The sequence below is a fragment of the Seriola aureovittata genome, chromosome 16 (genome assembly GCF_021018895.1).
Source record: "Seriola aureovittata isolate HTS-2021-v1 ecotype China chromosome 16, ASM2101889v1, whole genome shotgun sequence".
NCBI classification, from domain to species: domain Eukaryota; kingdom Metazoa; phylum Chordata; class Actinopteri; order Carangiformes; family Carangidae; genus Seriola; species Seriola aureovittata.
Window position 1 is genome coordinate 8,871,092 of NC_079379.1, and position 22,387 is coordinate 8,893,478.

General features: G+C 41.0%; 2 protein-coding genes across 3 annotated transcripts in view; one reads left to right on the plus strand and one right to left on the minus strand.

Annotated features, from left to right (window-relative positions):
* Positions 1 to 1,038: 1,038 nt before the first annotated feature.
* On the plus strand, positions 1,039 to 7,005 carry zgc:114119 (Mediator of RNA polymerase II transcription subunit 30-like). Of its 2 annotated transcripts, none has more exons than XM_056398922.1 (5): positions 1,039 to 1,201; positions 2,292 to 2,528; positions 4,046 to 4,204; positions 4,451 to 4,540; positions 5,383 to 7,005. In XM_056398922.1, the coding sequence occupies exons 2-5, from the start codon at positions 2,304 to 2,306 to the stop codon at positions 5,476 to 5,478; spliced, it is 570 nt and encodes a 189-aa protein (XP_056254897.1). In that variant the 5' UTR covers positions 1,039 to 1,201; positions 2,292 to 2,303; the 3' UTR covers positions 5,479 to 7,005. The 2 variants fall into 2 exon arrangements, with proteins under 2 accessions (XP_056254897.1, XP_056254899.1); XM_056398924.1 differs by lacking the exon at positions 1,039 to 1,201 and adding an exon at positions 1,257 to 1,340.
* A 485-nt stretch (positions 7,006 to 7,490) lies between these two features.
* The window catches only part of LOC130183471 (exostosin-1c), an 84,708-nt gene continuing 69,811 nt past the window's right edge, over positions 7,491 to 22,387 (minus strand). Inside the window, exons 4-12 of the mRNA XM_056398919.1 lie at positions 20,300 to 20,407; positions 18,072 to 18,191; positions 14,238 to 14,370; positions 13,605 to 13,723; positions 12,825 to 12,920; positions 12,289 to 12,375; positions 12,015 to 12,175; positions 8,361 to 8,532; positions 7,491 to 8,255 (exon numbers count right to left, since the gene is read on the minus strand). Coding sequence (XP_056254894.1) covers positions 8,070 to 8,255; positions 8,361 to 8,532; positions 12,015 to 12,175; positions 12,289 to 12,375; positions 12,825 to 12,920; positions 13,605 to 13,723; positions 14,238 to 14,370; positions 18,072 to 18,191; positions 20,300 to 20,407 — 1,182 coding nt within the window. The 3' untranslated portion in view covers positions 7,491 to 8,069. The remainder of the gene's footprint in view (positions 8,256 to 8,360; positions 8,533 to 12,014; positions 12,176 to 12,288; positions 12,376 to 12,824; positions 12,921 to 13,604; positions 13,724 to 14,237; positions 14,371 to 18,071; positions 18,192 to 20,299; positions 20,408 to 22,387) is intronic.

Here is a 22,387-nt window from a genome sequence, read left to right on the forward strand (position 1 = left end):
GTCTTTTGGGACACAAAAAAGTTAATTAACTAAAGTAACTTTACTGTAATTTGTACAGTAAATTATGAAAAAAGTTCTCATCAGTTCAGAGTTAAAACAGGATACAAATGACTTATTGTTGTGACACAGAATGTAGGGAGTAAAATAGCTCAAATTTCGCCTTTTCTTTTTCTTTTTTTTTCTGTATACTTGCCAGTTTCTTTGTGCACTTTTTTCTTGGACACTTAGAAATAAAAATGATGAAATAATGAAACATTACTGCCATTTGTTTAATCAAATGCTGATGATATCTACGTGGCCATTACTCATTGTTCAGGTTGACAAAGGCTCTATTAAACACTAAACCGCACCACATGAAAAAAACAAAATGCACTTCCTTAAAAATTCTGGACCATCACAATAAATGCAACCTTCAAAGAATGGATAAAGCCTGCTGCATTGATTTAGCAAATAGAGAAAGCAGCTGAACATATAACTGACTAATGAATTGCCATCACTCAACCTAATTGGTCTGGCTTGGCTGAAAGGCAAGCAAGACTCATACAACCTTCATTTAACCCACAAATGTCTGGTTAAATGGGTTTTTTTTTAACTGTTTGTGTATAAGCAAAACTGCATTGTCTACTACTGTATAGGACTGAACACATTGAGCAAACAGTATTTGCATAAATGCAGAGAAGTAGATATATTTCATGTTATGATATCTTTAAATATAAGTAACAATGTAACTATGTTCATTTGATAAATCACTGCACTTTGTAACTTGAAAGTAGTTGTACTCCTTTATACTTTTACTCTACTACATTTATCTAGTACTTTACAGCTTATGATTTAATAGTTAAAATTAAACTCCCCAACACTGCAGTACTTCACAGCCCCCTTTAAGCCCCAGCTCTTAGTGTAAGGTCAGCTGTGCTGTAGTGAGGTTGGTGTTCACTCCTATGTGTTCACTATATTTACTCACAAATTACCCTCTCCAACCCACACTGTATGGTCTCCACCTGGTGGTGGGAAATGTGTCTTTCTCTGCCAGGAAGTGACGTCATGAAAACAATAACGCGCTCAGCTTTCTGAAACATCAGTGGAAAGGTCTCATTATGTCTTATTTAAAATAATAGATAAGCAAACGATATTTTTTGCAACAAGCAAGCAAGCTGGATATATTTGCACAGCATCCAGCCAAAGGACGTTATTTAATTAGGTAAGTGGTTTTCTGCACTCGCCACGCAGTTAGCTAGCTAGCGGCTAAGCTTTCCTCTGTATGGGTTCTTTATTGTTCAGGCTAGGCTTGGTTAGCTACAAGGATTAGCTTCTGTCTCAGTCATTCAAAACGCTGTTCCGTGAGTATCTTAAGTTTAGTGCGTACAAGAATTAAATCTTCGGCCTTGTGGCTTCTGTTAACAACTTCAGTTTATGTGATGTAGATAGAGTTGAGTACATCGTATGTTATATTATGGTTTTAAACACTTTCAGTTGAAAGTGGATAACAAGTTTAACAGTGATAGAATGTTACCAAGTACATTTACTCAAGTACTATAAATATTCATAAATATGCCTATGGTATTGAGGTATTTGCATTTTACTTTTTCATACTACTTATTCTACCCCACTACACTTCAGAGAGAGATATTGAACGTTTTACTCCACCACAATTATTTGACAGCTTTAGCTATCTTACTTTGCAGATACTTTCGTTCTTCCAGTTTCTCAAACGTGACAATTTGCTACTTTGGTCTCAGGTATAATTGTGATGGACGTTTAATGAATTTACAAATCAATCAATCAATCAATCAATCAATCAATCAATCAATCAATCGATTTATCTAGAATGAAAAAATATTAATTTTGTAGTGTTATATAAAATAATTACAAAATGGCTACACCTCAACAGAAAAATCCCGTTTACACCTTACACATAATTGTATGAGTAATAATAATCTAAAGACAGATGATGCATAAAAATGGCCTCTGATTGTTGTACTGTTATCCTGTATACATATAAACACACACACACACATATATATATATATATATATATATATATATATATATATATATGAATATGTGTGTGTGTGTTTCTGCATCAAGTACTATTTTCCTGGTTATACTTAAATACTTTTCGAACTAATGTGGACGTTTTACTTATAATGGTGTATTTTCTAGTGCGGTGTTAGTAGTTTAACATAAGTAAAGGATCTGAATACCACCACTGACTAACATGCAAATAACTCTGTAGTTGTGCTTTATTGAGCTATCACCTTTATGTACTCAATCACATCCCTTTCCCACAGATTTGTGTAGTGATGGCAGCTTCCTTACCTCAGAAGCCGGGGATGGCAGGGATGCCTCCTCAGCAGCAGCCCCACCTGCCCCCCAGTGCTGCCTCAGCCCAAGGTCAGCAGCCCATACCCCCTCAGGGAGCCCTGAGAGAGATCTCCCCAGTGTTTCTCTGTCGGATTGGACAGGAGACCGTCCAGGACATTGTTACTCGCACCATGGAGATCTTCCAGATCACACGAGCCACGCAAGTAATGAACATTGCCATGTGTCAGCTAGCTGTAGATACTTCATCTCTTGTTCTGAAGCTTTCAACTATATCACACTGTATTCTACTAATGAGTGATACTTGAAAGTATTGACGTTTAAACATCAGATTCTGAGCACCTCTAGGACTTTTCGTTCATGCTGAATTAAAATTAAACTTAAAAGTAAAAATATTAGGTTTTTGAATAAATGAATAAATAATGATTTAGTTTAGATTATTTTTACAAAATGAAAATTGTAAATTACTAAAGCCTAAGGTGTTGTTTTGCAGTTGATTCATTTTTGTCAAAAACAAATTTGAAAAAAAAAAAATACGGAACCATTTTTTAATCAAGCATCAAATTGTTGCAATAGAGAAACTGGAACCTTCAAATGTTAGGGTTCACAAATAGTTGACTAACTAGTAAACACTAGTTTTGTCCACCTCTATCTGCACAGATGAGCAGGCCAGAAGATTAAAATGACTTACCAGTTCTTCACTGTCATGATAGATCACAATTTTCATGTACAAAATGTCTTAATTTGCTTTCTGACATATTTTGCAATAGCTACTCAGAGAAAAATGTTAAAATGAGAAAGAGTGTATTTTTTACCGTCTCTTGTCAGGTGTGTGTGGACATTAACTGAATAGCTGATGCTTTTCGAGCTTACAGGGTTCTTCTATCCTCTGTCAGTATGTATTTGTCCTGTCCTTCCTTTCTGGTGTATCTACTTGGCATGCTTGTCAGCATCTGTCTTACTCATCCTTCCACCTCCACCTGACTGGTGTCTCTAATTGTCTCTTACTGTGTTTCTCAGTTTATCGCTGACCTCTTCCAGCTTGTCCTTGTCCATTAAACTGCGTTTTTTTTTCTGAGCTGAAAACTCAGAGCAAGTGAGCCACATCAGGACCAAGGACTGAATGCCATGAATAGGTGCTCATTTGGGTGCATATTTTCCCTCAGGTTGCTAGTGCAACATCCCACAATTTTGCCATCTGTGGATCAAAAAATCCAAAGTATTTCCAAGTGGCATTTTTTAAATTGCTCCGAGTGCAACTCACTCTCTCTACTGTAGAGTTGGGTTGAGATCTCTCTGCCATCATTACCAGACGGTTGCTGAATTATTTGCTCCTTTCAGCTTGACCTACATTTCATTTTCAATCAATGAAAGTGATGTTGTGTGACTCCTGTTTGTCATGCAGTACATTCAGCGCAGGAGCCAACTGGCAAGCCAGGCAGCCGCGGTAGTTGTGGCTTTTTATTTATTTATTTATTTTTTAATACAGTCGAGTATTTATTTTCACAATCGAATGTCTTCTGTGTTTGTTTTTTTTTCTTCTCACATTTCGATTAATTCACCGAATACAGACTATTCGTTTACAGCTCTAATACCGTCTTCATATTAAAAATATATCCTGTCTACCAACAACTACTCTTTCTCTGATCAATCAGAAACCATCTGAACCAAAAATGTAACCAAGACTTTAACTGATGAGAGACGTTGTGTGTCTTTGATGTAGCTTCCTAATGGTGTGACTCAGAGCCAGGCGATGTACCAGGACCGCTTTGGGAAGCTCCAGGAACACCTACGGCAGCTCGCCCTGCTCTTCCGAAAGCTTCGGCTCCTCTACGAACGCTGTGTGGAGATGACCACTGACCTGCAGGAGGGGCCAGCAGAGGTTAGGAAGAAGCCCTCTTTTTCTGTTTAGATGTCAGTTTACTGTAAAAACTGCGATGGCCATGTAATATAACGCTGAAGATGGACTGTCCTTTTTATTTGGGCTTGATTGAGAACAAACTTGTCAGTGTATTTCGTGTGTATTTCTTATCTTGTCTTTGTTATGTATCAAAACCTGATGCATTCTTACCAAGAAAGAGGAGAGGAACCATTTTAAAACCTCTCCGTGTGTCTTCTCTCTCTGCAGCTTGTGCCGTATGTTGGAGAGGAGGTGGTTTCTGTCAGAGTGGAGCCCTGCAGTTCTGCTGTCAACCAGGAGAGAAAAGAAGTTCTAGAGGTGTGTTTCTGTTTTCTCTCTGTCTCAAGTCATACTCGGAAGTGGTGGTTAATTAACAGCCAAATATTTAATATCAACAATTTTTGCATCAAGGTAGTGTCACGTCCCACCTTAAGTGCTGTTCTTTTACAGCTGTTTTTTTTTTGTTTTTTTAACATTGGTGGGAAATTTTTTAAAATCCCAGACATTTTAAGAGCTACTGGATCAATCACAAAGTAAAGGTCCTACACTGCTGCCACTTGTTAAATAACACCAGTAGACTGGTAGACAGGCTGACATTTGTTTTGATACTAAAATTCAAAACAGACTTTGAAAAAAAGGTTTAAATTACCAAATGACGGAACAGTCAGTCAGCTGTTCTGAAATGAGCAAAAAAAAAAAAAATCCCCTGCAAAAGCCTCTAGGTGGCAGTACTGACATAGGCCTAAGTGTCAGCTTGGTACTATGGGAGAAATCCTTTGCAGCTTAAGTAAATTTTCAAAATCAGGGTGTTGTTTTTATTTATTTTGTTGTTGTTTTTTTGTTTTTTTTTAACATTAAACTCAATATTCTGGTGTGATCAATTTTTCAGGCTTTTTCAGGATACATTTTTTAGAGGAAAGGCTTACCTGAGATTTGTTTGTTTTACCAACAACCTCAGTACCAAGCCAGTTAAAAGTAACTTTTTTTTTACTCCCAAACTCCTCCAGCACATATAATCAAGTCTCAATTACTGAAGATCAGTGATGTTTACAGAGAGTACACTAGGTTCTGTCCTGAAAGGATGATAAAATGCTAAAGCTGTGGCTCGTGCACTCTGAAGAGTTTGACTGAACGTCATATGTCTTGTGCTTCACCTGCAGAAGGTGCGGCAGAAGAACCAGGAGATGAAGGTTCTCATGGACCAGATGAGGAACCTGCTGTGGGACGTCAATGCCATGCTGACGCTCAGGAAATGATAATTCTTCACTGGATCCACTCTTTTCCACTTTTTTTTTTTGAGAGAGAGAGAGACGAATCCCTCCACAGCTGTACAGACTGCGTTAATGGCAAACACCAGGTGAAATAAGGGAATTTCTGTTGGATTCTGGATATGGGACTTTCTACTTAGGTGCAACCTCCTCTGTGTTGGCACTTCATCACTGAAACTGACACATTACTCACAACTTCATCCAGCATCTTCTTTGGTTTATTATCTGTTCTATTGAAGCTGTTGAGGGGAAAACTGTTAATGAGATAGAATAAGGCTTAAATGAAAATTATTAGCTTTTTTCAACCTGTAACACTCCAACCACAAGAATTGTTCCCTTTTTTTTTGTACAGGGCAGCTGACATCCTATTTTGTGACTTCCAAGTGCTCTATAACTGTTACTTTGTCACGCTGTGTTTATTAAGTTATGGACCTTTGTTTTCGTACTTTTTAAGTAATGAGTTGAAACCTGTATGGCCTCAGGTAAAAACAACAAAAAAAGTTTTCCTAAAACACTACATTCATGGTGTTTTGCTCCCAGGTGCTGACTCGACACCAGACAGACTTGAATTCACTGCAGGTAATTCTTGCAGAAAGCACAGAAGCTGATCTGACAACTGTGTTTACAATAGGAACAATTGCCCTTATTATACTCTGCCGGTTGTAAAAACACTATGGTTCAGAATTCAAATTAGCCCCTTGGCAGCTATTGTATCTCAGGTGCTTTGTACATAAATGTGTGTGTGTGTGTGCATGTGCTTAATGAGATTAGCTTCTTGAGTGCTAGACAGCACACCTGTTTACCCTGAGGGTGTTGAGGCTTGCTTGCCTGTGAATTTATTTTTGTAAACTGTGGGACGAGAGGTAGGCCTACTGGGTCCATTTTGTTTTGTATAAAATAAATTTTTTTTTTTGAAACTACATTTCTAAATATATATATACTTTAAAGTCCTGCTTCTAAATACAGGACTGGCATACTTTGCTGGATGTGCTTCATTGTGGTAATTCCAACCCTGAGGGCTGATGTGGGAATGCATGTTCTCCTTCACAATTGAGATGATTCATAAGTAAATCAAGGCGTATCCACCGACACATAATGATGCATATTCTGACCCTGACCCTTTGTATTCATCTTTCTTTACACACCAGCAGCTTATCTATGTAGTGCTCCTACACTACAACAAGGCATCAAAGACCAAGAGAATCCCAGAGTCACAAAAACACAGCTTATATGTAATTGAGTGCTTTGGATTGCTGTAATTATATTTAGGATAATTCATTCTGCCCAGAAAGGTTTCTCCATTTAAATTGCTCGGGGAAAAAATAGGATTTTAAAAGTGCAAGTAAGGGCACGGTACATGCCGAAAATGATCAGTCTAGCCAACCGATAGGAAAATATGCTTGTCTCAGCTGCATGTGTTTACACAATATGAACTGGGATCATGTTAATTGTTGATGAGCTGTGAAATATGAAGCAGTAGTGCGCTTCGTTGAGAGTAAATTTGGATCTATTATTCTTGCTGTGTAACTCAGTTTTTGAACAAATTGCAGTTTCTCATAAGTGACTCTTATGTGGTTTGCTGTGTTTTGTTTTGTTTTTTAAAACTATGATTGCATAGTTGGTCAGACAAAAACAATTTCAACGTGTCACCTTGGGGAAGGACATTTTTCTTTTTTACCATTTTCTGACATTTTATAGAACAAACGATTGATTGAATAATGAGAAAATAGATGAATTGGTAATGAAAAGTTGTTGGCTGCAGTACTGGTTTTTCACATTTTGAAGCTGCAACCAGGATGAAATGCTCCTCTCATTGGAATAGGGACTATTTCCTGTTGCATTCCTTTTAGATGTGTAATTACAGGATACAAATGTGGCTAATAACTATTGGCCTCAGTGATATGTTTACTTTTTTACCTTGTTTCCTTCATGTCTGCTGAAAATATACGTCCTGGACCTGTTTTAATAGAAGGTGTGTGCCAAGTAAGGGGGAAACAAACTTGAATGGTCTGCAGCACCATGCCAGAGTTTGCATTTACAAATCATTTTATTGGTTTTACAGTTAGCATTTTGATGTGAAATGATCTGTTTCCTTGGCAACAGTCCCTGCACGGTAACATTGAGACACATTGACAGCCGGAGTGCATGGCACCAATACCAGTCCCTTGGGTGCTTCTGGCATGAGATAGCTATTCCCGTCTTATTCTCACGACAATAGCACTGACATCAGAAGTGTTCCTTTATTTGCTGTCCAATAGAGATTGTCCTTTCTCAGTGAGAGGCCCAATTACAGGGACTCTTTCAAGGCCCCTGATTTTCCCTCCTTCGTTGTCCTGCCAGACTCGTGGAGGCGGGAGAACCACTTGAAGCTCCCTTCAAACGTTTCTCTTCATATTTATATGTATATAGTCCAGAACAGTCCACCAGGGTCTGTCTGATGATTGTACTTTGTCCATAATGCAAACTGACTTTGTCCACATCCCAGACAGTTGTCAGCTGTCCACCAGTGATTGGTCCAATTGTCTGTCCAAAAGGCCACTAGACCAGACCTCCCAGTTTCCCCAGTCTGTCTGTCAAGTTCATGCCCTCTCCAAGTCTTTGTACTTCTTCCGAAGGACGGACACTTGATCTTTGAAGAGCACGGGGTCCAAGCGGAATTGAGAGTGAACTAGAGGCATATAGCCAAACCAGCTGGCGAAGGTGTTGACACACTCCTGCCGCTGGTTGAAGTGCTCCGGGTTGGCCCAGGGGACGCTCTTCGTACCCTGGGAGGAAAAAACAAGACACCCTAATTAATCATCCGGTCCTGTCCTGACATCTGAGTAAACAGCATCCTCCGAATAAAGTGAATAAGACAAATGGCCGCCTACCTGTGGACTGGGCAACTCTTTGTACTGCTTCCTCTGAGCCACTTTGATTGGTGGCAGGTGAGTCACAGCAGAGACCAGGAAGTTCATCAGGATGTCCTCACAGTTGGAGGTGCGATCCACCAGAGTCCGCAGGGACTGGGGCAGGTAGTGGGAGAACAGGTAGTGGTAGTACCTGTGGGACAGGTGGAAGTGACATTTGTATTCTGGATATTCTTAATGAGAGCAAACGGGTTACGATACTCCAGATATAAAAGGAGTACTGATCAGAAATCAATTTCTATAACCAGGACAAAAATCACAGATTCAATTTACCACAGCTGCTGATGTCAAAAATAAAAATGAAATTATGGGTAAAATATAAATTTTGATGCCAGCCCGACACAACAAACACTTATCTGTTGAATAGAGAATCATTGATTTTTGCTGCAGACATTTACCAGCCTTTTTAGTGCATTTTCCTGTTTTAACAGCAAGAGAAGCAAGAAAACCCACACAAAAGATGCTTTTAAAAAATCATATTATTACTGTCAAAGGTTAACCTATTGTCTATTATAGTGCGCATGTTCTACCTCCTTTAACACTGATAAACTTTTCCAGAGGTTGAGTGGTGGCGTCTAAAATCAATATACGTTATCAGTCACATTTAGTTCGGAAATGGCTTCTTGGCACCAATTTAAAAATCAATTACAGGATCACTGGACATTTCAGCTGACAACCACATGCCTTGTAAATTCATCCTTATGTAAATACACTCAAAGATAAATTACTGAAATGTGTTTAAAAATAACAATATAGGGTTTGACAAGTTCATAAACTTCTGTTTTCTCACCTTGCCACCCATTTTCTCTCCATGACACATTATGCAATTATTTCTCTTGCAGGATTATTTTGTCACATCTGTTGCCAGTGTGCAAACCTGATGTTCACTATTATTTGTATTTTATTACAAATTAAGGTTCCTGCACTTGCACTGACAGTAGAATAAATCACTTCAGACAAGCACATCTGCCAAAAAGCCTCAAATAAAAACACTAAATATATACACAGTACAGGCCAAAAGTTTGGACACACCTTCTCATTCAATGCGTTTTCTTTATTTTCATGACTATTAACATTGTAGATTCTCACTGAAGGCATCAAAACTATGAATGAACACATGTGGAATTATGTACTTAACAAAAAAGTGTGAAATAACTGAAAACATGTCTTATATTTTACTTTCTTCAAAGGAGCCACCCTTTGCTTTTTTGATAGCGCTGCAAACCCTTGGTGTTCTCTCAATGAGCTTCATGAGGTAGTCACCTGAAATGGTTTTCACTTCACAGGTGTGCCTTGTCAGGGTTAATTAGTGGAATTTCTTGCATTAATAATGGGGTTGGGACCTTCAGTTGTGTTGTGCAGAAGTCAGGTTGATACACAGCCGACAGCCCTATTGGACAACTGTTAGAATTCATATTATGGCAAGAACCAATCAGCTAAGTAAAGAGAAACGAGTGGCCATCATTACTTTAAGAAATTAAGGTCAGTCAGTCCGGAAAATTGAGAAAACATTGAATGTGTCCACAAGTGCAGTCGCAAAAACCATCAAGCGCTACAACAAAACTGGCTCACATGAGGACCGCCCCAGGAAAGGAAGACCAAGAGTCACCTCTGCTGCTGAGGATAAGTTCATCCGAGTCACCAGCCTCAGAAATCGCAAGTTAACAGCAGCTCAGATTAGAGACCAGATGAATGCCACACAGAGTTCTAGCAGCAGACACATCTGTAGAACAACTGTTAAGAGGAGACGGCGCGAATCAGGCCTTCATGGTCAAATAGCTGCTAGGAAACCACTGCTAAGGAGAGGCAACAAGCAGAAGAGATTTGTTTGGGCCAAGAAACACAAGGAATGAACATTAGACCAGTTGAAATCTGTGCTTTGGTCTGATGAGTCTAAATTTGAGATCTTTGGTTCCAACCGCCGTGTCTTTGTGCGACGCAGAAAAGGTGAACGGATGGATTCTACATGCCTGGTTCCCACCGTGAAGCATGGAGGAGGAGGTGTGATGGTGTGGGGGTGCTTTGCTGGTGACACTGTTGGGGATTTATTCAAAATTGAAGGCATACTGAACCAGCATGGCTACCACAGCATCCTGCAGCGACATGCCATCCCATCCGGTTTGCGTTTAGTTGGACCCATCATTTATTTTTCAACAGGACAATGACCCCAAACACACCTCCAGGCTGTGTAAGGGCTATTTGACCAAGAAGGAGAGTGATAGAGTGCTGCGCCAGATGACCTGGCCTCCACAGTCACCGGACCTGAACCCAATCGAGATGGTTTGGGGTGAGCTGGACCGCAGAGTGAAGGCAAAAGGGCCAACAAGTGCTAAGCATCTCTGGGAACTCCTTCAAGACTGTTGGAAAACCATTTCAGGTGACTACCTCTTGAAGCTCATCAAGAGAATGCCAAGAGTGTGCAAAGCAGTAATCAGAGCAAAGGGTGGCTACTTTGAAGAAACTAGAATATAAGACATGTTTTCAGTTATTTCACACTTTTTTGTTAAGTACATAATTCCACATGTGTTCATTAATAGTTTTGATGCCTTCAGTGAGAATCTACAATGTAAATAGTCATGAAAATAAAGGAAACGCATTGAATGAGATGGTGTGTCCAAACTTTTGGCCTGTACTGTGTATATATATATATATATATAAATAATGGAATCTCTACATAATTCATCACAGGTGGAGGGGTCAGGCAGCCAGCACCTTTATGGTAACAGGCATGGAAACGTCTACAGGAAGGAGTAGATGGTGTGCTGTATGTTGATGATATGTATCTGGGACAATTTAACCATTTCACTGCCACTGGGATTTGATATTTATAGTGCACAACAAACCAAACCCCTGTAGTACAAGGCATATGTTTTCTATTCCTTCAGTTTTTAAGACTTGGGAAATTTTAGTGCAATGCTTTCTATTCAGCTGGTAATTTTGCATTACTTTTTTTTTTTTTTGCAAAGCAGTCCTATACTGGAAAAGCCATTCGGTATGCTGTCACATGACTTCACTAATTTTGCGTGTAAAAGACCAAATTAAGGTTCCCAGAATGAAATAGGTACATTTTAACTCACTTGACTACTTGTTATTTCTCTGTTTAAGTGGTGAGAAGGGGGGTGTTTGAGGTAACACTGATGAGTCTTTAAAATATCATTGGGCCTGACCAATGAGCTGTGAGGATTCAAATTAGCATGCATGAAATGTGTTTTCATTGAAACTGCTGACAAAAACGACCACATTGTCTTGAAATGTCACAGCTTTTAAAGCACCTTCTCTGTGGAACAGCTTGAAGTAATTCACCCTCTTCTTTTTCTCTCACATAATTATCCTTGATCCTATTTATTTCTGATCCCATATTGCTTCTCAGGTTGATATTCATGTCATTACCCGCCCCGCAAAGCTCTCTGAAAAGCAATCTGTTTTGATCTTCAATGCTTAATCAGTGTTGAGCTGGTATGTCTAAATTTAGGGATGTGCACAGTATATGAGTGCATGCTTGTTATAAGTAGATAATGAAAGCATATTATTAAACCTTACAGTCCACTGTTCGTTAACTATGCACATTAGGAAAGCTCTGAAAGGGTGGAAATGACCTCAACAGTGTTGGTGTACCTGTGGTAGAAGGCAGCTCCAGTCAGGACGATTGAGTAGTCGTTGGTCCATTTAGAGGTGTAGCCCCAGGCGCGCTTTAGGGGATCCCAGAAGTGGCTCCTGGGAGGGTAGCCCACAATCCGCTCAGGGAAGCTCCGCCACACCAAGAAGGCAAAGTTCACCTACGAGTGCAGACATGAGACACTTAGACTTTTTCGGGAGTATTGATTTTTTTTTTGTGTGTGTGTGTGCGCAGGTCTGCTGTATATTTATTACTAAACACTGTGACGCATACCTCACTGGTCAGCAGGACCGTATCCTCGTCCAGACTCAGCACTGCTTCTGTCTCTATGGCAACGTGAGGTAGGAACCGACTGGTAGTCTGAAAGAGGAAAACAGTAATAAGTCTTAGTTCTGGTACTGGAGGCTGTGTGTTGTCTGCCATGTGCTTTGAGAGATGATGAGAATGAGTGAGAGATGATCATGTGACAGTAAATCATGTTCAGTGACTGAGATGAGTGAGAATCACTACAGATTTCGCCTTGGGAGGGGGAGGAGACAGTGATAGTGAGAGGGAGACGGAGAAGAAACATTGAGAATAAGTGACATTTATGAAATCAAACGCCACACGGATCGGTGGACATGTCACATATACATGGGCAGGAAGAAGAGACGGAGAGAAAACAGGCATCAAGGAGAGGGACCAGTGAAAAAGAGTAACAGAGATATGGTGAGGAAGAAAGCGAGACACATAAACAAACTGAGCGAGCGACAGTTTGTCATGCTGTCACTCAGACGTCAGTGTGAGTTGTGAGTGGCGTTGGGCCTCACCTTCCTCCTGCCGTCTGTCACAGTGAGAGGGACGGGCATGGGAGGCCACTTGCTCCGACTGGGTGGCGGCTTCTCGCTGTTCCAGAGAATAATGATCTGCAGCAGCAGGAGGGAGGAAATTGTACATAACACATACAAAGATAGACGCCTTAGATCAATCAGAAATAACTGCTGACATCAATCAACCAGACGGGCTGGCAGAGGGTTGCTTCATCAAAATACCATGCAAAGCTTATTGCTAAATCTTTAGTGTGGAAGACTGCATTTGTGCTGAAACTGTGTTTTCACCTTTTAAAATACACCGTCCCACCTGTGGAACAGTTTGGCCTTAGTAGCGCTACTTCAGGTGTGTTTTGTGTGTCTGTACTGTACTCACTCTTCATACAACCTTGACAAATTACAGTTTGAAAGTCTCCCGATTCATCTGTGCAAAGCATGGCTCCAATGTGTTTTCCACACAAAAGGTGCTACTACAGGCCATATATTCCCTTTTTTTATGGGAGGCAGAAAAACTGAAATTTCTACTGTGTTTGTGCCTCTGTAACTTTGATTCACTATCTTTTTTATTCATCCTGACTTTTTGGTTGTAAAATTTAAAGAGTTGCCTTTCAAAAAGAGACCAGGGTTACAACTGTATTAAAAAGGGTTGAAGAATAATAACCTTTTTATTTTTGGTTACATTCTTTTCAGCCTTGTGGACAAAAACGGGGGTGTATGCTTACAGTTACCCTTTGTGCTTACATTATATTTCATTTTATCATAATGTCTTTAATCATTTACCTGCGAGCAGTACTTTGATTTAGAGACCACCTGAAGCAGCTTCATGATTGGCTGAGACTGGGAGACCAATGGGGAGACGGCATGTATGACAGCAGTGAACTCCTGACCCGGACTGACCCCTGAATGAGGTCATAAAAAAGAGTAAGAGGTGAATGTATTGTATTAATCCATCAAGGATTAACAGAACAATTTAAAGCCACCATGTGTATATTTTGAAAATGTACATTTCTGGCACCCTCCAGTGTTGGTGTCAAAAAAGACACTGTGGTAGAAAGCAACACTTACACGCTGCTGAAGGAAACATATTGACTGCGACACATCTCACAAGGATTGTCACATTTTTCCAATCAGAATAATATGAAATATTTTATATATTTATATATAAATTATATATCTAATCTACACATAGTGGCTTTTAATAGTTAGAAATAATAACAAACCATATTTGTAACATAATACAAAATTAAAGCCAATACAGTCAAGGATTTTAGGAAATATTTGATTATGATTTGCTGATGGTGCGTTGATTACTCATGTCTGCCACCACAGCTCTGACATAAGAGTTCCCCATTCTAAATGTGCAATCAAAATCTGCATGTTGAGCAGACTCATTTGAATCAAGTGTGTGTTTACCTAAACCCAGGTAGTAGAAAGGGAAATGCGCGAGGTGAGTCGAGTACTCTGGTAGCACCAGCAGACCTCCTGGCAGGGAGTTCCACATGTACTTGTTCCTCGATATGTGAGAAAACACACGGTCCTTAATGATCTGGGAAAAGACAGAAAAAACACAGATGAGGTTGGATGTGGACTGCAATGTGAGAAGCAGAGAGGAACATAGTGAAGTAACTGTTGTGCTCATCTTGTATAAGCCTGCACTACATTCTTTTTTTCCCTCCCCCTAAGCCGGTGGATGAGAGTCTTGGAGCTTAATGTAAACGCCACTGCAATTCAAGTCCAGACACACTTGTGTTTGCATATTACAGCAATCCCTAATGATATGCTCTGTGTACTTCCAATTTTACACCAACAGGAGGTGTCCACGCACTAGCAACACTGGCATCCACTCTGAAGCCCTGTGCCTCACTGACCTCAGGCTGACTGCACAGCTGGCTCCCATGGGGAGAGGTTCCCCTCTACATGCTGTATGTATATAAGCAGCTTATCACCAACCTCCAGAACCTCTTCTTTATTATCTCTAGCACAAATCCCCAGCAGCAAATACACTAGGGGCTGCCAGACTTGCATTTATAAACATCAGAGTGCAAAGCCTACCACTCACTGGGTGATTTCTTCAGATTGCACTGGGGTTAAATCTGTTGTTTCCCCGCATTTTTTCATGTGCTGAAATTAACATTGGCAGTGTGTGCAAAAACTGCTCATGTAAGGAGGTTATTTTCTTTTCATGCATCGTCTAACCCTTGGGCTAACCTTCAAATGACTTTCTATTAACTGGAGCAGATAACTTTGGAGTACATTTCTTCTCAGCTTGTTCAAAGAAAAGAAAGGTAAAACAAAAGATGAACAGAGAACGATAGTGGATGAGAGAAATGTGGACGCTAAACCTGTGAAATTTAGCTAAAATAAATCCAAGCAGTTCTCTGTTTCTTCTGTATATTGCAATGACTCTATTCGAAGATGAATCTTGACCTGTAGCGTTGAAAAAGAGACATTTTCTCACAGTCTGATAATAGTGAGCAGCAGTGAGGCAGAAACTGGCAGGTTGAGACTGATATTTGCAATGTAATGATATATCATTTCTATACATCAGGGGATTTCTCTGAGACTTGAGGCAAATCGGATGTGGACTGCTTTGAAAATGTTCAATAGACATACAGTACAGCACAGTGCTGAGACAGTAAAAGAGTAGAAAGGTAGAGCACGGGCAAAGATCCAACCCCATAATCATAATGATAGAAGGTTGGTTTGACTCAAATGTGAAAACTCTGTTGGAGAGACTTTCTGAAAGGGGACTGATGATAGCACACAGGCGGTAAACTGCAGAGAGGTAGCAACTATGGCTGTGTGCTCAACAGAAAACCTGTGTTTACAGCAGTGGATTCTTTTTCTAGATGTTTTCACTGGAACGGGCAGGGTGCTGCACATTCCTGAACAGAATTGTATGGTAGTGGAAACACTGAGTATTCAGTGTTACAAAACATTTCAATTAGGTTTTCTCGTCTATACACAGTGGGCCAAAAGCAACATTACCCTTAAGTGTTTGTGGGAGATAGACAGAAGTCCTTTTGCTGGTGCTGGAGGTCAAGGAAAAGGAGAAGAAAAAAAAAAAATCGTATTCATTCTGATGGAATTTTTCCCATTGAGTTCAGCTTTACTGAACAAGCAAATGTTTGACCAATACTGAACCGTCTGAAAGGTGCTGGCCTTGGTGGGAACGGAGAGACAGAAAGTCTGAAATGAAAGAAGCTATTGTAGCTTATCCACTATCCCCGCTATTGTCAGGACATAAACTGCTCGACAACAGAGGAATGGTATTTTAGACAGGACAGGAATCAATGGCACAAATACGCCTATTGATCAAACAGTGTGAACTACACTCAAGTATTTGTATGTCAAGTATTTGGACAGTCCTTCGGGCTCTGAGCTTCAGCACATTTTGTGTGAAAGATGTAGTTCTTTTAGCTCATGGTGTTCAGGGGCTCAATAGTAATTAGACAGATTCGTGTGAAGTCAAACAAAACTGCAGCCACCTTCAGCTCTTGCTTGTTGTGGGGTCTCGCTGCCTTGAGTCTGCTCTTCATCAAGTGGAACGCAGCTCAGCTGAATTGAGATCAGGTGAGTGACTGACGATGATCTTTCATCTCTTCATCCTGAAAAGATTTGGTTGCTCTGGCCATATGTTAAGGGTCATTGTTCTGCTGAATGATGAAATGTCCTCCAATGACTGAGGAGTGAATCTGAACACATTGAATGCTCCTGCATTCATCATGTTGCTCCCATCAGCAGTGAAATCATCAATAAATGCCAGTTCCATTGGAGCCATACATGCCCGAGCCATAACACAGAACCACCACCACGTTTGACAGATGAGGTGGTGGCTTTGGGTCATGAGCTGTTCCTTTATTTCTCCACACTTTCTTCTTTCCATCATTTTGATAGAGGTTGATTTTAGTTTCATCAGTCCATAGAGATTTGTTTCAGTACTCTACTGGTTTCTTTCAGTGTGTTGCTGTTGTGAACTGCAGCCTGGCTTTTCTGTCTTTTGAGGCTTACCAGGGGTTTGCATCTTGTGGTGGATCCACTGAGGTCATGGTCAGGAAGTTTTCTTCTTCTTGTTGTTGTTGACAAGGAAATATGTCCGCCTACATCCTGTAGAGCATCCTTCACTTGCTCTGCAGTCATAAAGGAGTTTTTCTTCACCATTATTTTCTGCTCATCCACAAGACTTGTGCTCATCAGTCTACCAGGTTGAAGATTTAGATTTTTGCAAACCAACTACCTTTGATATCTTGCCGATAGAATTTTTTTCTTTTTTTTTTTAAGCCTCATTATTGTCTTCTTCACTTGCATGGCCACCTCTGGACAGACAGCTCCACCTTAATCTAAATGGCAACTCTCAACTCTAAGTCAACTTTGAGCCACATTTGAGCTCTTTATTGTGCATGAACTAACACTGAAAGGACACACAACTGCCCAGAAAACATTTAACACGTGTCTGTTTACTTTTAAATCATTGCAATTTCGGTGCAATGTGTTACAAGGGCCATATATTCCTCACAGTTCTTTGAATATTGATGTAAACTTTACTTAACTTACAAATTAAAGCTGAGACCTGTAACTTTATTGTAGCATCCATTGTTTTATTTCAAATTCAATGTGCTGAAACACAGAGCCTGAAGAACAAAGAAATGTGTATATGTCCAAATACTTATGGTCTGGAGTGCATGTCCTTTTAGCAACCGAGCTAACGAGTTTACTAAGGGCTGTTCCCTGTTCAATAATTCTTTACTGAATTACATGATGTACAATCCTGAGAAAAAATGCCAGGTCAGAGTTTGTGGAGCTAATATGACTGCCTGACTGTGCTAGCATGTTCCCACGTTAGCGCTTGGCTCACCAGATGGCCTTGAATTTCACACATTTTAAGTATCCTAATTTAGTGAGTGTTTCGTTAGCAAGTGAAACCAGATAAAAACAAACAAGCCCAGCTCCTTTTAAATGAGCCAATCAATTGTATTAAAAGTAATATTTTAGCTTAAATTATATTTAGATGAAGCTGTCAACTCTTCTGTAGTTCTTTACATGACATGGGAGATATTATAGCTGTCAGATATTGACAATCTCTAACTCAGAATCACAGGAAAGAAGCAAACATTTTTGCTGACTCAGTTGCTCTTAATTACGGTCTACACTAAATGATGCGAACACAGCACCGCACCAAATGATTTGTACTGTGTCACTTTCTGCTGCGACCGGGCTTTTATTCTGAGTGTGTTGAACCTGACTGACCTCCAGCGTGGTGAGGACTATCTTGTCCACAGAGGAAAAGTACGCTTCCCACAACATCTGGGTCCTCTGCCGGAGGGCCAGGACTCTCTCATTCCCAACCGCTCTCACTGTGGACGGCACCTGAGGAAAAAAGATGAGAGATAAAAAAAAAAATCAAAAAGAAAAACACAGCAAAAAAAAAAACTGCAAAAAACCCCCCCCAAAAAAACAAAGCCACGAAGCATTTTTATTTGGGTTGTTTTTGTTAACCGAATTGTGTCTCTTAAAATAGACTGGAAAAGAGAAAAAGGAGGAAATGGCGTTTAAATTATCAAAACTGCGTAAACCATATTGAGTGGTTGCTTAATCTGCCCCCCCTCCCAAAAAAACAAAAAACATTTGATACAGAGCTGATTTGAGTGCCGTTTTTCAGTTAATTAGACATTAATTAGAAAAGGACTAAATTGGGGGTTTTGAGTGAATCACTAAGATTGATTTAATCACTTAGAGAGTTAAGCTCGGCAGCTCAATCAAAGTAGAAGAAAGCCATGTTGAACTGAGAAAAGCAGGAGCAGTTGACTCCTTTTAGCTGTTCAGTCTTCACACAGCTAACACATTTTCAAAAGCTTTCTGTGTTTTTTTTTTTTCCAGTCTTGTGTAAATTGCCTTGTTCTTTCAACCTCTCAGTTTCTCCTTACACACATCGCTTCCTCTACATTTCACTACTTCAACCGCCTTTCTCATTCTCCCTGTCCTTCCTCCTTTCTCCTCTCCATTTTTCTTTCCCCGACGTACATCTGAAGGACGGCTTCACTATAGAGTCGTCCTCAGTTTGTCTGAAGTGTCTGCCCACACTTAGCCTTTTTCTGTGAAACCCTCACACTCCTTAACCTGAATATTTGTGTGTGTATTTCAGTGAGAGAGTTTTGCAGGTATGCAGAAACACCGCTGATGAGGTCGGCTCACTCAATCCAATCCTGGCCTAATTTGAAAATGTCTCCCCTTGCCGGAGCTCCCTGGGCTTGTTCCTGTTCATTAGTTGAATGCCAATTCATGTCCTCTATTGATCGGGATCAAAGCGCAGCGATGCAAAGCAAGACATGATGTAATTTGTGTGAGGGAGTGGGATAACTGTTGTAGCTGAAAGTGAGCCGGCTTTGCTTGCTCATTGTGTTTACTTGTGTGAATGTGTACGTGTGTGTTAGAAGAGAGACGGACACAGAGGATGAGTGCTTTTCAACTGAAGCTGGATTAAGGCCTCTCCACGGGCGTTTAATCTCAAAGTGCCCCAACCTGTAACCACACCGTTTGATACAGGTAATGCCCGCTTTGTAGCCCTGTGTGGTCGATGTTTCCCAGTGTCCATGATTATGTTCACCAGCTGATCTCTTTGCCTAGCACTGCCATAAAGATAATATTATTGGACTTGGAGGGTGGTGGTGGCGGCTGAGGGCTTTGTTGCATATTATACTTGTCCGTCTTTCCTCATGTGCCCTGTCGGTATCTGTACTGTACCACTGTCACAACTAGAATGAATCAATATGCTCACAATATCCCCTTCTGTTCCTGAGTTACAGCTTTGAATAATGGTCAAAAGTGTCTTCACAGATCGTTATGATGTCAAAGTGAAGTCGACCTTTGACTGATTGGATATAAAATAGCATCACTTACTTCATCATTTGCCCTACTAAACATTGGTGTTAAATTGTGTCATAATTAGCGCATGAATTCTTGAGTTATGAACAAAAATGTCTTTTGAGAGGTTACAGTGACCTTGACCTTTGACCACCAAAATCTAATCAGTTCATCCTCGAGTCCAAGCGAATGTTTGAGCAAAATGAAGCAACTGAATGAATGAACGAATTGAAGCAGTTCCCTCAAGGTGTTGCTGAGATATCGCGTTCAGGAGAATGGGACAGACAGACAACCTGAAAACATAAGGGGAAACATCTCTGTGCTTTGTCCGATGCAAGCTGACCCTGAACTGGTGAATGGTTTCTTCTCACAACAGGGAAAAACAATCTTTGGGCATGTCTGTGAAGATTCTTAGTCATCCAGGTCATGGTATATCTATTGATCAGAACCCAGGCAGCCTTTTGGATGAGTCCAGATGCCTTTAGCTTAACACTTCTGGATAAATTTCAGGTATATGGTGACATAAAATCTCAGAGAAAAGTAGTTTAAATCGATCTGTATAAGTGTGTGTGTGTGTGTGTTTGGATGTGTGTGTTACTGCGTATTTGCGTTACCTGCAGCAGTAATCTCTCGTCTCCCTCAATGACTGCCTGGTTCCACTGTATGATGTCAGAAAACGGCAGCTCCCAACCGTTACTCAGCAACACGGGGATACATGCCGCCTGGGAACACATGCACGCGCGCGCGCGCGCGCGCACACACACACACACACACACACACACACACACACACACACACACACACACACACACACACACACACACACACACACACACACACACACACACACACACACACACACACACACACACACACACACACACACACAGACTTTAGAGAGATACAGACAGTGATATTGTGCAGAACTTCCATATGCATAACTTAAACTCTGACCAGCTGCAGTTTGACTTCTAACTCAGCTTCTCTTTGGCAGTAAACAACATAACATGACATACTACAGCTGCATGAATATAATACAAGCTGTATGAGTTCAGTCCCAGCTGCTTGGCACTGTGATATCACCAGCTGAGCAGTTAATGTGATCAATGCTCCTGTGTGTAAATGTATGTGCAGCTAAGTGTTTGTTTGTGTGTGTGTGTGTGTGTGTGTGTGTGTGCGCATGCAAGATCCCTATAGGGTGGTTGGAATGAGCAGTAACTCCTATCTCTCCTTTCCCAGGGAGCCCAGGAGGTTTGTGGAAGATAGTAACTCATATACATGCAAACACAGATGTGGCTGACAGGGGCTGACTATGTGTACTAATTAGGTACAACAACCGAGGGACATGTGCAGGGGAGCAGGTAAACTGGAGGAAAAGAGAGAGGGATGCAGGGATGGGAGGAGAATGAGAAGGAACCGGTTGATACGTGGAGACATCATGCTTTATTGAAGTTGATTTTTGATGTTGCCTTATCCCCTCATTCACTGACAGGTTTTTGATGTTGTTCCACTTTTTTGCTCTCTGAGCCCTCCTTTGGTCCCCCCCCCCACTCGCTGCTCGTCTATCGGTTTCTCTCTCTGTACTCCTTTTTCCACTTCTCTCCACTGCACTCTCATCCCATCCTGCTCTCTTCCTCTCTCTACTCAGTGTGGTCTGGAGTGTTGATGGGTCTGGGTGTTATCTTTTTTTTTTTTTTTTTCCCCTCCACTTTTTTTTTCTAATTAAACCACTAGAGAACAGCAGCAGCAGCCAAAATGGTGGAGATCAAACGTTCTCTCCGGCCCACCGGGGGCTTCCATGCTCCTGCATTTCATCTGAGAACAGACCTGCTGAAGGACACTCCAGCAAATAGGAGGACTTGTATGTGTGTGTGTGTAAGTGTGTGTGTGTGTATGCGCTTGTGTCAGCCACAGGTTACAACGAGGTCACACGAAGAGTCCCAGAGTTATAATCCAAGGCCTCTAAATTTGAAATGCAGCCCGAGGCCTGGCTGAGTCTTCTTCCCGGGAGATGAGGAACGCTGAGGGTGAGTTTCAAACGTTTCAAGCGCCCCCCCTGCCTGGAGGTAGGGTAACATGAAAGCCTATGTGCTGTATAGTTGTTTTTAGTTTGTTTGCATTGGGAGATGAAGAAGGGGAGGTTTGGGGCGAATGTGTATGTGGAGGAGTGAGCACATGTGTGCCTGTGTGTATACTGGAAAGCTGGCAGTAAGTTTGCCACCACACTGGTAATTGCCAGTTCTTTTGTGGGCTCGGCTGGCATCGAAAAAAAAAAAAAAAAACAAAAAAACATACACAACCGAAGAATCTTGAAAAGCGGCTTGAATGGAAAAGAGAGAGGCGAAAGCAGGGAGGAAAAGAGCGAGGGAGGGGAAAGAAAAGACATAGAGAGAAGACAGGAGGAGAAAGGGACCATGACTGCTGCCTGCTGCCAGGCCAAGTGGGTTGTGTGTGGATTTGTCCATTCAGCAGACATCAGCGGTGGGGCAGGCTGCCACTCCTATGGATGCTTCCGGCCCATTCATGCACACATACACACACGACTCAGAAACACACACACACACACACACACACACACACACACACACACACACACACACACACACACGTAGCCCCGGAGAGCAGTGTGGCCAGGGAACGTTGTAGCAGCCAGAGAGTTCAGTGTTCGGCAAATCTAAAAACAGCCACTACTGCTTCCTGCA